We start from the raw sequence: 15,126 nt of genomic DNA, 5'->3' as shown, positions 1-15,126 counted from the left end.
TGATTATTCACCCTATGCCCTTTTTGTTCATCTTTTTTCCTCTCTGCATACTTCTTCTGATTTGAATTAATAAAGTAGAATTTAAGCACATTTCTTCTACACAAAAAGAAAATCAACATCAATACTTTGGGCCCTTTTAACAATGGTTTTAACCCTCTTTCCCAGCTGAGCCTAACATTTTAAGAATTGTTTTCACTCATTTTCTCCATTTTCTCTACTCTTACTAACTCCCCAGCCAACTGCTTTCTGACTTATTTCCACACTCCTCTCTGATATCGCTCAAACACACACACACACACACACACACACACACACACACACCAACACTAACTGGGGTTCAGCTTAGTGTGCTGTGGACCCTGTTGAGAGATGGATGTAAGTAATAAATACTTGATGATCCTTAATGATCCTGGGAGGAATCATTAAACAGATGTCTGGACTGCCTGGGTTCCATCTCGGAACCAGAATTGGGACCCAATTCTCATTTCCAGAATGAACGTCTATTTGGTCTTCTCCCTCTTCGAGCAGTATGGGAAGGTGCTGGAATGTGACATCATTAAGAACTACGGCTCTGTGCACATAGGACAAGACGGCGGCCGAGGATGCCATACGCAACCTGCACCACTACAAGCTGCATGGGGTGAACATCAACGTGGAAGCCAGCAAGAACAAGAGCAAAACCTCCACTAAGTTGCACGTGGGTAACATCAGTTCCACGTGTACCAACAAAGAGCTTCGGGCCAAGTTTGAGGAGTATGGTCCGGTCATCGAGTGTGACGTCGTGAAAGATTATGGCTTCGTACACATGGAACGGGCGGAGGATGCAGTGGAGGCCAACAGGGGCCTTGACAACACAGAATTTCAAGGCAAACGAAGGCACGTGCAGTTGTCCACCAGCCGGCTTAGGACTGCGCCCGGGATGGGAGACCAGAGCTGCTGCTATCGGTGCAGGAAAGAGGGGCACGGGTCCAAAGAGTGTCCGATAGATCGTTCGGGCCGAGTGGCAGACTTTACCGAGCAAGATAATGAGCAAGATGGAGCAGTGCGTACACCTTACACCATGAGCTATGGGGATTCATTGTATTACAACGACGCGTACGGAGCACCCGATGCCTACTACAAGCGCTGCCGCTGCAGCTGCCTCTGCCTATAATTACGCAGAGGAGACCCTGTCCCAGCTGCCACAAGTCCAGAACACAGCCATGGCCAGTCACCTCACCTCCACCTCTCTCGATCCCTACGATAGACACCTGTTGCCGACCTCAGGAGCTGCTGCTGCTACAGCTGCCGCTGCTGCTGTTACTGCAGCTTCGACTTCATATTACGGGCGGGATCGGACCCCCCTGCGTCGCGCTACAGCCCCAGGCCCCACTGTTGGAGAGGGCTACTGTTACGGGCATGAGAGTGAGTTGTCCCAAGCCTCGGTGGCTGCGCGGAATTCCTTGTACGACATGGCCGGGTATGAGCGGGAGCAGTATGCGGATCGGGCGCGGTATTCAGCCTTTTAAAGCTTGAGGTGGGATGTGTGTGGGCTGAAATTCCGAGCTGCGATTGTGCATGAGAATACACCCTTCGTGATACCCCATCTCTGGGACGTTTTCGGCTCTGTACGTTCAGTCCCTCAGAAATTGTGGACCTTAATTTGCCTTGCTAAGTTCAGAGGAGTTCTTCCTTTCCTCTTTCCTGCCCTTTTTCCTGTTCTTCCTGTTCTTCAAAACTTCTGTAGTTTCCCATTTATGTTCTGTTCTCCCAGCAGGCCTCATTGTGTGCAGAAACTGTGGTGGTGGGGGGGTGCTGTCTCCCTGCCTCCTGCTTCCAGTGGGTGTTGGACTTGGGAATGACCTTTGTAAGCATGTCACTGCTCCTGAGTCTTTTTGGCCCAAAGGCTTGTGGCGGGTAGACACATAGAGTTGGATCACTTTTTTTTTTTCCAGTGAAATAAATGGTTTTTCAACTTAAAAAAAATGATGCTAATGAAAACAGATGTTTATCTCCTCTGGAAGCAGGTGGTATTGCTGACCACTCCTTCCTTGGCTCTTCTTGGGTGCCTGGGCCGCTCAGTCGGTTTAACATCCGACTCTTGGTTTCAGCTCAGGTCAGGATCTCATGGTTTGTGAGTTGGAGCCCTACAGGGGGCTCTGTGCTGAGGGTGCATGTGGAACTTGACATTCAATCTCTCTCCCTCTCGCTGCCCCTCCCCTGCTCTCTGTCTCTCAAAACTAGATACATAAACTTAATTTTTTAAAATAAAATAAAACAGGCTCTAATCTCTTGTCATCTTAAATCCATGCTCCCCTGGAACTTTTCCAATGGCCCAGCCACTTCTCCATCTCTTCTAGGAGTTCCTCTTCTTGGTGCTTTTAGACCCTGGTTTGTTTTGTCTTGTGTATTTGTTTGCCTATTGGATTTAACTCTTATCCAGGGACTTTTTCTCTTCTGACTCTTCATGACCTCTCCCTGAGCAAACTCTGTTGAGGAAGTAACACTGATCTGAAGGTATAATTTATTATGTAAAATAAGGGAAGTGTATCAGAGATAGTGAGGAGAAATAAAATATCTGAAGTCAGTGCATTTAAAGAAATAAACATATTATTGAGATCTCACAGAGAAACAAATAGGAATATTTGGAAGGAATATTTATATTACTTTGACCATAAAAAAGAGATGAGACAAAATGTAGAAGTTTGCAAGCAAGGCTCCCCTGTATACTCACCATATTCTGGATTCCCTTTGAAATAGAGACTATCCTTTATACCAATAATGTATACTGAGGAAAAGAAAGTGCCCCACTTAAGTGAAATAAATAACTGTGAGAAGTAAAGAAATTCAAGGTATAATTAGCTCAATGTTGAGAGAAGGCTTCAGGAAGAAGCCTTTGGATCATGTAAAAATTTGTTAAACTGACTCAGAGCACTGGAGCTTCTAGAGACTGCATACCTATTGTTTCCAACAAAATGTATTTTTAACCAGTACCAATAATGTATAGTTGCATACTGGTGTTACCTCAGAATAATATCCTGTATTCTCCCAGTAAATATTACCACATAGGGGAAATCTGGGACTGAGAAGTAACACCGTTCATTACCTGGGTGACTGTTAGAATTGAGGCTATCTGCTGTTCTGTTTCCTTTACCTCATAAGGCTGGGTCTCTTAGCTTATTCATGGCCCAAACCCCGTACGGCTCCAGATATGCATGTCTAGTTGAATGTTAGCTAACTCTGCTTGAATATTTCAGGCACTTCACACTCAACATTTACAAAACTGAACTCACCATCTTTTCCTACACCTGCTTTTCTACTTTTGTGTTCTGTCTCAGTGACTGGAAATTTCCTGAAACCAGTTGCCAGAGATAGAAAATGAGATATGATTTTCCCCCTTCCTTCTCCCTCAGACATTTCATTTTATTGATCATTATCATAGTCTATTGAGTCTGTCTCCTATATATTTCTTACGTCAATCCAGCCACCATTTCCAATTTGCTTATTCAGGCCATTCTCATTCTTCTTATAAAAGCGGAGAATGTGTCAGGTGATACTGTCTGCTGTGGACTGACCTAAACCTAATTGGCACTGTTGCGTAATGCTTAGGTTCTTTCTGGTAGATAATAATGGCTGTCAAAGAAATTCAGATAACAAAGATTAACTCCTCCATCACTACCTTGCTATTAACCTTTAATAAGAACAAATCTCAGGCCAACTTCTGACAAAACTATGGACATTTATTAGATATGTGGCCTTTGGTAAAATTCAAACCTTGCCTGTAGTTGGCATCATGTAATCAGAAATCTCCTAAGCTGATTTCTGTTTGTAGGATCAATCAGAGTTCAAACTTCAGGCATCACCTTCAGGGGATGGTTTACTGAGGTAAATTTTCATATCCTGGTCAGGTAACATTTGATAAAGTCTAAAGTGTTTTAGCCATTCTAGATGTCTTGACTATTTTTTATAGTAACTATTAATATAATCTCTTCCTACCCTACATCATACTAATTAACAGCCCTTTAGTTACATCAATAAATACTATTTCTAACACTCAGCATGCTACTTAGCAAAGAATTGGTTGTTGATAGAGAAAGGATTAGAGAAGAGTTTGGGGCAGGTGTCCCTGGATGTGGCCCTTTCTCACAGAATGTGAGCTGACCTCCCTTTGACAGTGCACTCTCAGTGTTGTGTTGGTAATCAGACCCAGAATTAGAGCCTAAACTAACTGGCGTATATATCACATCATATTGGCTATCCTAAAACCTTTCAAAATGATATTTGCTTATTGTAATGTAATGTTTCAGTCTTTTCCCTTCCTAAAACTTTGAAGTACTTCTTAAAATAAAACTGTGGCCATATTGTTTTCTTAAAATTATTCAATGGCTTCCCATTACTCTTATGATAAATAAAAATATCCTGAGACAGCCTCATCTGCCACCTATCATCATCTCTTACTCCCTCACCTTCACCCTTTGTGATTCGGCTATCCTGAACATCTCTTAAATATGACATTATTTTATCCAACTTCAGGCCTCACCATATAGTCTTCCACTTACTTGGAAAACTCTTCCCAGCTCCCTCACCAGGCCAAATGGTTCATTTAACTCTATTATTCCAGCCACAATGTGGGCTGACCACAATGCTCTGGGACTCTGGGCCTCACAGAAATATTTGGAAGATAACTTTTACTTATAATGCTTCCATAAAATTCCCCCTTCAAGCAGCTGTTCCCAGGTTTGGTGTCTGGTCTCTATTTTTCCTTAAGGTGGCTGACGTACCCAACGTCCATTCAGGATGTTTAGGTTGTGAATTGAGGACACCATGCCCCAGCTGACGAAAGAGAACATTGTCATATTTATGTGTCCTGAAAAGAGAGGTAATGTCACTTAAGAATTATGTGTAGGGGTGCCTGGGTGGCTCAGTCTATTAAACATCCAACTTCGGCTCAGGTCATGATATCAAAGGTGATGGGTTTGAGCACCGCATTGGGCTTTGTGCTGACAGCTAAGAGCCTGGCACCTGCTTCCAATTTTGTGTCTCCTTCTCTCTCTAACCCTCTCCCCACTTGTGCTCTCTGTCTTTCAAAAATAAATAAAAATGCTAAAATTAAAAAAAAAAGAGCTATGTGCAAGCAGGTATTCTCGTCTGCCATAAAAACAAAACAAAACAAAACAAAACAAAAAAACAGTTAAAGATGCCATATTATTGCCAAAGAGCTAAAACTGTTATTCCTTTCATTGCTTATGGAAAGGCTGGCGTTAGTAGAAAAACTAAAGTTAATCAAACGGGGCCCACATTTGGGTGGCATCCCAGAAGAAGTACAGAGGAGGCAGGTTTAGAAACCCAGCAGGCAGAGACACAGAAAACAAAATGGGTCATCAGCACGCACAGGTGCAGATTTATCCTGAAGACAACGATGCTTAAACAAATTTCGGAGCCCTTCTCTCCCTGATCACCGGGGATGCAGGGACTTGTGGAAAGCACTGGGTAGGAAGGGAAATCTATGAGGCAATCAGGACACCACTCTGGAAATTACCTTGAGAGAACTCAGATGAAATATAACTGAATCTCTGAAGCTCTAGCAATGGTTCATTTTAAATATTTGCTTGGGAACCTCTTTCTGTGTTTGTAGTTTTATATTATTTCAAAGAGGACCCTCACCTCATGTTACGTGAGTTTCGGGCTTCACAGAATTTTGATCTGCTCTGAACATAGGTAACATCCACATGTCTCTGACAGATGGAAAAGGCTAAAGAAGTTTCACTGTGCTTGCACTAAGTTCCCATTACTAATATTTTCATTTCTGGCTTAGAGCTCATGGTCTGGACATATTGGCTTTCTCTACTAATTCACTGGTATTTCTCCTCAAAAATTAATAGTAAGATTAAAATAATCTGTAAAACTCCTTTAACCTGAGGGAGTTTCCTTTGATTTTTTTCTTACAATCAGTTCTAATGATGTCATTTTCAAAAAAAAAAAACATAATTATTTTCACCTTTTATTCATATGATAAATGAGATGTGAAATGAGCTTCATGGATGATAAACACCCCAATGGCTACTAAGTTTTACAGTGTATAAACAAGAACTGAGCTGCTGCTACACAAAATTAACAATAAAATTTTACTGTAGATGCTAGACATAGACAGTGAAGTATCCTGAGTAAAAAGAAGGCCATTAGTTTTATAATGAAATATGAACATCATATGCATTTATGTACCTGTAAACAAAAGAGGAAATTAGTTTATCCCCACACACAATTAGAACTAAATGCCAAATTTTTACTTTAAATGTTAAAATCAATTATCCCTTGGGAAAAACAAAGTAAGGTGTCATAATTAGAAAACCAAAAGGGTGTCATAATTATAAGTAACTTTATGAAATGTTTTGTGGAATACATAAACATGGATGTCATTATATTTTCCAAGTTCTGAAAAATGCAAATAAAGACTAATGAACTTCAAAAGAAATACAGGCAAGGATCAGTTGTAATTTTTCACATTTTAAAAAGAAATATGATCAAAAGAGAATTTTAAAGTGTTTTACCAAAGAATAATTAACTTTAGGGGAGCCTGGGTGGCTCAGTTGGTTGAGCGTCCAACTTGGGCTCAGGTCATGGTCTAGCGGTTTGTGGGTTCAAGCCCCACATCCAGCTCTGTGCTGACAGCCAGCTCAGAGCCTGGATCCTGTTTCAGATTCTGTGCCTCCCTCTCTCTCTCTGACCCTCCCCTGCCCACACTGTTTCTCTCTCTCTCAGAAATAAACAAAACATTAAAAAATTTAACAAATAATTAACTTCAATAGGAAAATAAACTTGAACTCTCCAAAGAGAGCACCAAGGGACTATAGAACACAATTATCAAAAATAATTAAATGACATTTTGTTCCGTCAACAACGATGCACATTAGCCTTCATCTTTCTTGGTCTACATGACCACATTCTTCTTATATTAAGAAAGAAAGAAAAAAAAGAAAAGGAAGGAAGGAAGGAAGGAAGAAAAAGAAAAAAGAAAAGAAATGGAAGCAAAATGCAAATATCATTTCCAGTGTTTTAATGGTGATGAATTTGTTTGCTGAAAGTAGTAAAGAATGCTATTACTTCTCTGTGGGGTTGTAGACAATCTACACTGCACGTACTGGGATAAAGTCTTACTCAATAAGAAACTGAAAAATGCATTAACTTGGAGGTGTGGTAAGGCATCTTCATATTGCCTGAAGGCTTTCACTTCCGTTCCCTCACTTCTCATTTTATAGGGAAACTTGTATAAGATGGGTGTACTGACTGTGGATAAGTCACGATACGTAAGCTTGTAGCCCCTATTCAGTCGTCCAATTAAAAACTGAATTATAGGTTCTCTGCAAAGAGTGATCACATTGCTCACATCCACTGGGACAGCACACAACCTGGTGCACAGTCTCCAAAGCACTAGGTCTGAAATACACACAAGAAAACGATCATGCACTCGTATCTAATACTCACTTTTGAAATGCCGTTATCACCGAACATCATGTTCATATCTGCATAAACTGCATGAAATGTATCATGTTCCTTGAAGAATCTGATTGTGCATCAGATCTGATCGTGCATCAAAGTCAGGAGATACTAAGTATAGGTCTTTTTTTTTTTTTTTTTAAAGAAGATCTTCCATGCCCCACATTTCCTCTTATTTTTTTTTCTTTTAGTGCTCTCTATTAGTTAGAAGCAGGTAGATAAAAAGAAGCTCCACTCTGATGTCAAAATAAGAGCTTTCACTCATTTTATTTAACAAAGTAACAGTCCTCTTTACTTCCATTGAAAGCAGAACTTTCTGGGCTTATTTAAATACAATAAATGTCTGCTGTTGCATTTTTACCCACTTAATAACATGCCCACTTTCCCCGCAGGAAACCAAGTATGTTAAAGGGGAGTCTAACTTCCCTTTACATAATATATTATAACATGGTCCAATTCCACATGCTAATCCTACAATATTTTTAAATAAGCATATTTTAGAACAGTTCTAAATTTACAAAAAAAAAAGTTGTTAAGTGCAGATAGTGCATTCAGTTCCCCCACCTCATCCCATACTGCATAATATTACATTAATACATTACATTAATGAACCAATGCCAATACTTCAACATTAACGAAACTCAGTCCAACTTCAGCTCAGGTCATGATTTCATGGTTAGTAGGTTTGAGCCCTGAGTCAGCTTCTGTGCTGACAGCTCAGAGCCTGGAATCTGTTTCAGATTCTTTGTCTCCCTTTCTCTCTCTCTGCCCCTCCCTGACTCGCGCTCTGTGTCTCTCTCTCTCTCTCTCAAAAATAATAAATATTAAAAAATTAACAAAATTCATACTTTATTCAGATTTTGATAGTTGTCTGTTTATTTATACCTACCGTCCTTGTTCTTTTCCAGGGTCCCATCCAGGCTATGACATTACAATTAGTCATCAAGTGTCTTTAGGTTCCATTTGGCTGTGACAGCTTTTCAGACTTTTTTGTTTTGATGACCTTGACAGTTTTGAAGAAGTACCAGTCGGATACTTTCTGGAATGTCCTTCAATTGAGATTTGTCTGATATATATATATATTTTTCACAAGTAGAGGTTATGTGTTTTGTGGAGGAAGACCACAGGGGTAAAGTGCCATTTTTATCACACCATATCACAGTCTACATCCTATTAATACATGACTTACCACTATAACCCTGATTACCTGGTTGAGGCCCTACATTAGTTTTGCTTTTGTGGCTTTCCATTCTTGGTTCTATCAGCGAGTAGTGTTAATAAGAGCACAATCGAAACTGCTCAGCTAGCTTTGCTTTATTCCCTGAAATCTTAAATACAATCAGTTGTTTTTTACAAATATTTGAAGCACTGTTCAAAAAAGAATGGTTTTTTTGACCCAAACAAAATCCTTTATATAATGTGACACTTGGACACATTAGAATTCTCAGGATCATCTTTATTGATATTTTTCTAATTTCCTCTGTTTGTGTATCCATGTACACATTTTCTTCTCTATGGAAAAAAATGAGTAGAAACATACAACTAAATTTTCAGTTGCATTAAAGTGATGATTGTTTAAATAAAAAGTACTGAAAGATAACAGAGGAAAAAAATTAAGTTTTTATTTTAATTCCAGTTATTTAACATACAGTGTTGTTTTAGTTTCAGGTGTACAATACAGTAATTTAACACTTCCATACATGTGAACACACATCAGGACAAATGCACTCCTTAATTCCCAATACCTATTTAACCCATCCCCCTCCTCTCTGGTAACCATCAGATTGTTATCTACAATTAAGAGTCAAAAATAGAAATTCTTAAAATATTTTTATTTATTTTTGAGATAGAGACAGAGTGAGTGGGGGAGGGGCAGAGAGAGAGGGAGACACAGAAACCGAAGCAGACTTCAGGCTCTAAGTTGTCAGCACAGAGTGTGACACAGACCTCAAATTCACAACCCTTGAGATCATGACCTGAGCCAAAGTCAGACGCTAAACCGACTGAGCCACCCATGTGCTCCCAAAACAGAGAAATTTTAAGAAATAATAATAATAATCATGTGTAGGAAAGAACTTCTTTAAAAAAAATACTTATTTTAGAATCAATAAATACAGCAATTATAAGTTTGATTATTTAAATGTTAAAAACTACTGGACAACCAAAAATAATGTCTATAAAGATAAAAAGCAAATGGCAGAGTGGAAAAAAATATTTGCATCATGGGTAAACATATGAATAATTATAATTTACCCACCCTCCTCCTGTCTCAGTTTTGCTAAAATAATTTAGGACTTCTAGTTCCAGTGATTTTCTTGTGCTACATTTCTTCTGTCTCAACCCTATTTCTCTCTTAACTGTGACATTCACAGCCACTCTCTCATTTTCCATTTAGAATTAACTTATTGCAAGATTCATTGTTCACCATAGTTTCCTTTCTACTTCATCTATCAGAGGCTTCTGTTCTGATATATTTGTCTTATAGAGTCTTTTCTCTAATATATTAATTAGAGATGGTGCTTGGTGATATACTTTCAGAATTCTTGCATAGCCTCAAATATCTTTTTTTTTTTTTTTTTTTTCAGTATGACAGGTAAATAAAACCTTGGAAGGATATAGAATCTTTACATTGGACTTATTCTCTCTCAGTGGTTTACATTCCACTACTTTCTAGATTGATAAATTCAAAGCCAGCAATCACACCTTTGTGAATCTATCTCATAAAAATTAAAGAAACATAATGTGAATATACATGTGTAAGTATGTTTCTTGTGAAGTTTTTAATGGAGGCAGAAAAGAAGGTGAGGGCAAAGAGTACACAGAAGGATAGAGGATTCTGCGAATAATTATGTAACTATGGTATATTTATATTATGATATATTCAGAATTTTAAAACGAATAAATTAAGGGGGGCGCCTGGGTGGCTTAGTCGGTTAAGCGTCCGACTTTCACTTAGGTCATGATCTCGCGGTTCGTGGGTTCGAGCCCCGCGTCGGGCTCTGTGCTGACTGCCAGCTCAGAGCCTGGAGCCTGTTTCAGTCTGTGTCTCCCTCTCTCTCTGACCCTCCCCTGCTCACCCTGTCTCTCTCTCTCTCTCTCCTAGAAATAAATTTTAAAAAAAAATTTAAAAAAAAAAAGAATAAATTAAGGCTCAACTGGTTCACTTGGAAAGATTTCAAATATGTACTGATTAAATTTCAAAAGCCAAAGAGAGAGAAGTCGTACAATTTTATTTTTCTATAACAATGCCAAAAATATCTGTGTATGACTGTGCGTTTTGCAATTAAATGGCTAAATAAACATGGAGAGGGGTATAGAAGAATGTATACTAGGCTATTAATATTGTTTAGAGAGAATGAGGGAAATTTGGATGAGAAAGAGAAGGATCTACTAAGTAAAAAATAAACAAAAGATGTGATTACAAAGGTAGTATTTGTGACATGATCATGTATATGTAAATTTTCACATATGTATGTGTATGTCAATATATAGGCCTGCTAGTTAATACACAGATTTGAAAGGTAAGCCATTAAAATATTCATGGTGGTTTCCACAGGTTGAGATTTCAAGTGACCTTACTTTCCTCCTAATATTGGTATATTCTGCTTGGTACATACAATGAGCTTTATGTATATGATAATGCTAGCACAATAAGGCTATTTTTATTTCTGTTAAAGACAAAAGAAAAAAAACATATCGGGGCACCTTGGTACCTCAGTTAGTTAAGCATCCAGCTTCCACTCAGATCATGATCTCCCAGTTTGTGGGTTTGAGCCCTGCATCAGGGTCTGTGCTGACAGCTCAGCCTGCTTCAGATTCTGTATCTCCCTCTCTCTCTACCCCTCCTCTGCCCATGGTCTGTCTCTCTGTCTCTCAAAAAGAAATAAATGTTAAAGAATTTTTTTAAAAATAGAAAAAACCATTAAATTGTGAAAGCATTTTATATATCTTGATTCTATTTGAATTATATAAGAGCAACACTTGAGATCATAAAAAGTAGAAAACTGAGTTAATGTAATGACCCATCCATCAAGCATATGGACAATTTGGAGACTAGAGTGAATAATTACATAGTATCACACTCACGAAGTTAGGTATTCATCCTGTGCATATACATTTTCTTTTGATATTTTATGAATACATCTATTTACCCAAATATTGCTAATACTTTCATTCCAACATTTTATTCCAACAGAAACACTTATCAAAACATTTCTAATAAGCATTTTTTGTTTTTAATATATGTAATATGTTAATATTAAATTTCAAATAGCCCAACTTCACTTTCCATAAAGTAGACTAGAATTCTGTTATTAATTATAAGTTCACACAGACTGTTAATATTCATGGTTTTGTGTGTCTCTATTTTCATTTTCTAGACATCTGTACATCCAGCTTCACCATGCTTTTCTCTGGGTGGGAATACCCTAGAATAGTCAGATAGATTTGTGAGCTGTAGAATAGAAAAGCACTCAGTGTTACTAGATTGAAGTAAACATAAAGAAAGTAATAGGAAGTGAAGCAGAGAAGTAATGGGGAATCAGATCATAAAGGATCTTGTAGGTAATTATCAGGCCTTTGGTTTTTGCTTGATTGGAATGAGAAGCTATCAACAGCATTATGTGTAGAAGAGTGACATGATCTGCCAGATTATAAAGGATCATTACTATGTAGAGTAAAAACTGTAAGAGACAAAGACAGAAGCAGAGAGGCTCTGAGGTGGTGGCAATAATCCAAATGAGAAGGAATGGTGGCTCACACCAGGGTGGCAGCAATGGAGAAAGCGAGAAGTGGTTGAATTCTGGATATATTTTGAAAGGAGAGCTAAAAGAGATTCCTGACAGATTGAATCTGTGATGTGAGAAAAAGGAGTCTTAGATAAATCCAAGGCTTTTGGCTTAAGCCACTAAAATTGGGAAACTACAGGAAATGCAAATTTGTGGTAGGGAGTGAGGGATCAAAATTTTGGGGGGGGGGCATGTTATGTTTGAGACTTCTGAATTTTGTGCACAAGTGTTTTTAATAATTGCAAGAATTCCTAGAGGAATTTTTTTCCAGGCAAACTTCATAGTGGCTACTTGACAGTTACTTTCAGCTGTTCTACTGCAGCATCTACTTGACAACCACAGTAAGCCCTATAGTTTCATGAGAGACAAAGCTAGAAAATACTTCGCTCTTTCAACATTTTTCTAATTTTGAGCAGTGGCCTACAGCAAAGTCTTACTTTTATTATGATTAGACATTGTAGATATATTGCAGCATATTTTCAAATTATAGGAGTTAGACAATGTTGTTTGTACAAGTTCTAGCTCATCCTAATTTCTATTAATGTCTCATCTCGGGTTTTATGGAGAGTGGCCATCATGAGCTGTTGTTCTCTGAAAGCCCTTCTCTTACATTTAAATTCTTATTTTTTTCTTTTGACATGTTTTCTGGTTACTTAAAGGAAGATATAGGCAGACTGTTGTTGAAGAAAATCAACATTTTCTAAATAATCCCAGAGAGGAAATAAACAAACAGAAAAGAGTCCTGAACCAAGATAAAAGATTCTCCTCATCCAGAATGAGTGCTGCGATAGTGAGGGGGACAATTCTGAGAGCAGTGAGGCCTTGGCCTCCTTGTAGGCTCCAATTAATCAAGGGCAGTTTGGACTTTGTGCTCAACAAGTTGAAGTGACTGAGTCCCTTCATAAAAACCCATACAATATAATCATTTTCAGTAAACCCTAAACTTGTTGGCATCTAAATGACTGCAAAGAACAGTGAAAACCCTTCAAACCAAAGATGATCCCTTGAATTGTAAAAAAACTTTGAGTGTTATTTTCTAATTTATCACAGTTCAAGACATACTCCCTACAGTGTTGTTCATGTTTAGCAATGGAAGGAAGATTGACAGTGCTATCACTTACACTGATAGCTATGGTTTCCTGAGCATGTGTTAATTGACAGAAACTGTGAGAAATGCTTTATTTTTACTACATTTAGCCTTAAAACTACTTTATGGGGCAATATTTTTATTTCTACATTTAGAAATGAGACATTATATTATTTTTTATTTAAATTTTAGTTAACATATACTGCAATGTTGCTTTCAGGAGAACTCACTGATTTATCACTTACATACGACACACGTGTGCATCATAACAAGTGCCTTCTATAGTACCTGTCATCCATCTAACCTATATCCCACCCACATCCCTCCATCAACCCATAGTTTGTTCTCTATCATTAAGAGTCTCTTGTGGTTTGTTTCCCTTTCTTCTCTCCCCTCTCTACTTCTCATATGTTCATCTGCTTAGTTTCTTAAATTCCACATATAAGTGAAATCATATGGCATTTGTTGTTCTCTGATGGACTTATTTTGCTTAGCATAATACAGTCTAGCTCTATCCTTGTCATTGCAAATGGTGAGAATTCATCCTTTTAGATGGCTCAGTGATATTCCATTGTATATACATACCACATCCTATTTACTCATTCATCAGTCAATGGACATTTGGGCTCTCTCTATAGTTTTGCTATTGTTGATAATGCTGCTATAAACATCGGGGTGCATGTACCCCTCTGAATCTGTATTTTTGTATCCTTTGGGTACATACCTAGTAGTACAATTGCTGGATCGTAGAGTAGTTCTATTTTTAGTTTCTTTTTTTTTTAAGTTTATTTATTTATTTTGAGAAAGAGCATGCAATAGCTCTCTCTCAAAAGTATGTGCTATCAGCACAGAGCTGGACACAGGGCTCGACCTGAGCCGAGATCAAGAGTTGGATGCTTAACTGACAGAGCCATCCAAGCACCCTTATTTTTAGTTTCTTGAGGAACCTCCATTCTATTCTCCAGAGTGGTTGCACCACTTTGCCTTCCCACCAACAGTGCAAGAGGGTTTCCCTTTCTCATCCACATCCTCACCAACAGCTATTGTTTCTTGTTGTTAATTTTAGCCATTCTGACAGGTGTGAGGTGGTATCTGATTGTGGTTTTGATTTGTATTTCCCTGATGATGAGTGATGTTGAGCATCTTTTTATGTGTCTATTAACCATCTGGATGTCTTCTTTGGAAAAGAGTGTACTCATGTCTTCTGCTGATTTCTTCACTGGATTATTTGTTTTTTGGGTGTTGAATTTGATAAGTTCTTTATAGATTTTGGATACTAACCCTTTATCAGCTATGTCACTTGCAAATATCTTCTCCCATTCCATGGGCTGCCTTTTAGTTTTATTGATTGTTTTCTTTGCTGTACAGAAGCTTTTAATTTGATGAAGTCCCAACAGTTCATGTTTGCTTTTGTTTCCCTTGCCTTTGGCAACATGTCTAGTAAGAAGTTCCTGTGGCCAAGGTCAAAGAGGTTGCTTCCTGCTTTTTTCTCTAGGATTTTGATGGTTTCCTGTCTCACATTTAGTTCTTTCATCTATTTTGAATTTATTTTTGTGGATAGTGTAAGAAAGTGGTCTAATTTCATTCTTTTGCATGTCACTGTTCAGTTTTCCCAAAACTATTTGTTGAAGAGACTATCTTTTTTCCATTGGATATTCTTTCCTGCTTTGTCAATGATTAGTTGACCGTATAGTTGGCTGTTGGTCCATTTCTGGATTTTCCATTCTTTTTCATTGGTCTATGTATCTTTTTTGTGCCAGCACCATGCTGTCTTGATGA

General features: G+C 38.2%; 1 protein-coding gene across 1 annotated transcript; it reads left to right on the top strand.

The window, feature by feature from the left end:
• The first annotated feature begins 492 nt into the window (after positions 1–492).
• Positions 493–1,606, top strand: LOC120224167 (RNA-binding protein 4-like). The gene is given in 3 exon segments (XM_039222375.1): positions 493–581; positions 583–1,131; positions 1,133–1,606. Coding segments are annotated over 3 exon segments (1,014 nt in total). The 3' UTR covers positions 1,509–1,606.
• Positions 1,607–15,126: the final 13,520 nt, after the last annotated feature.

The sequence above is a fragment of the Hyaena hyaena genome, unplaced genomic scaffold, assembly GCF_003009895.1.
Source record: "Hyaena hyaena isolate Hyena2069 unplaced genomic scaffold, ASM300989v1 scaffold_1118, whole genome shotgun sequence".
Lineage (NCBI taxonomy): Eukaryota > Metazoa > Chordata > Mammalia > Carnivora > Hyaenidae > Hyaena > Hyaena hyaena.
This window is presented reverse-complemented; position numbering and strand designations above follow the sequence as displayed.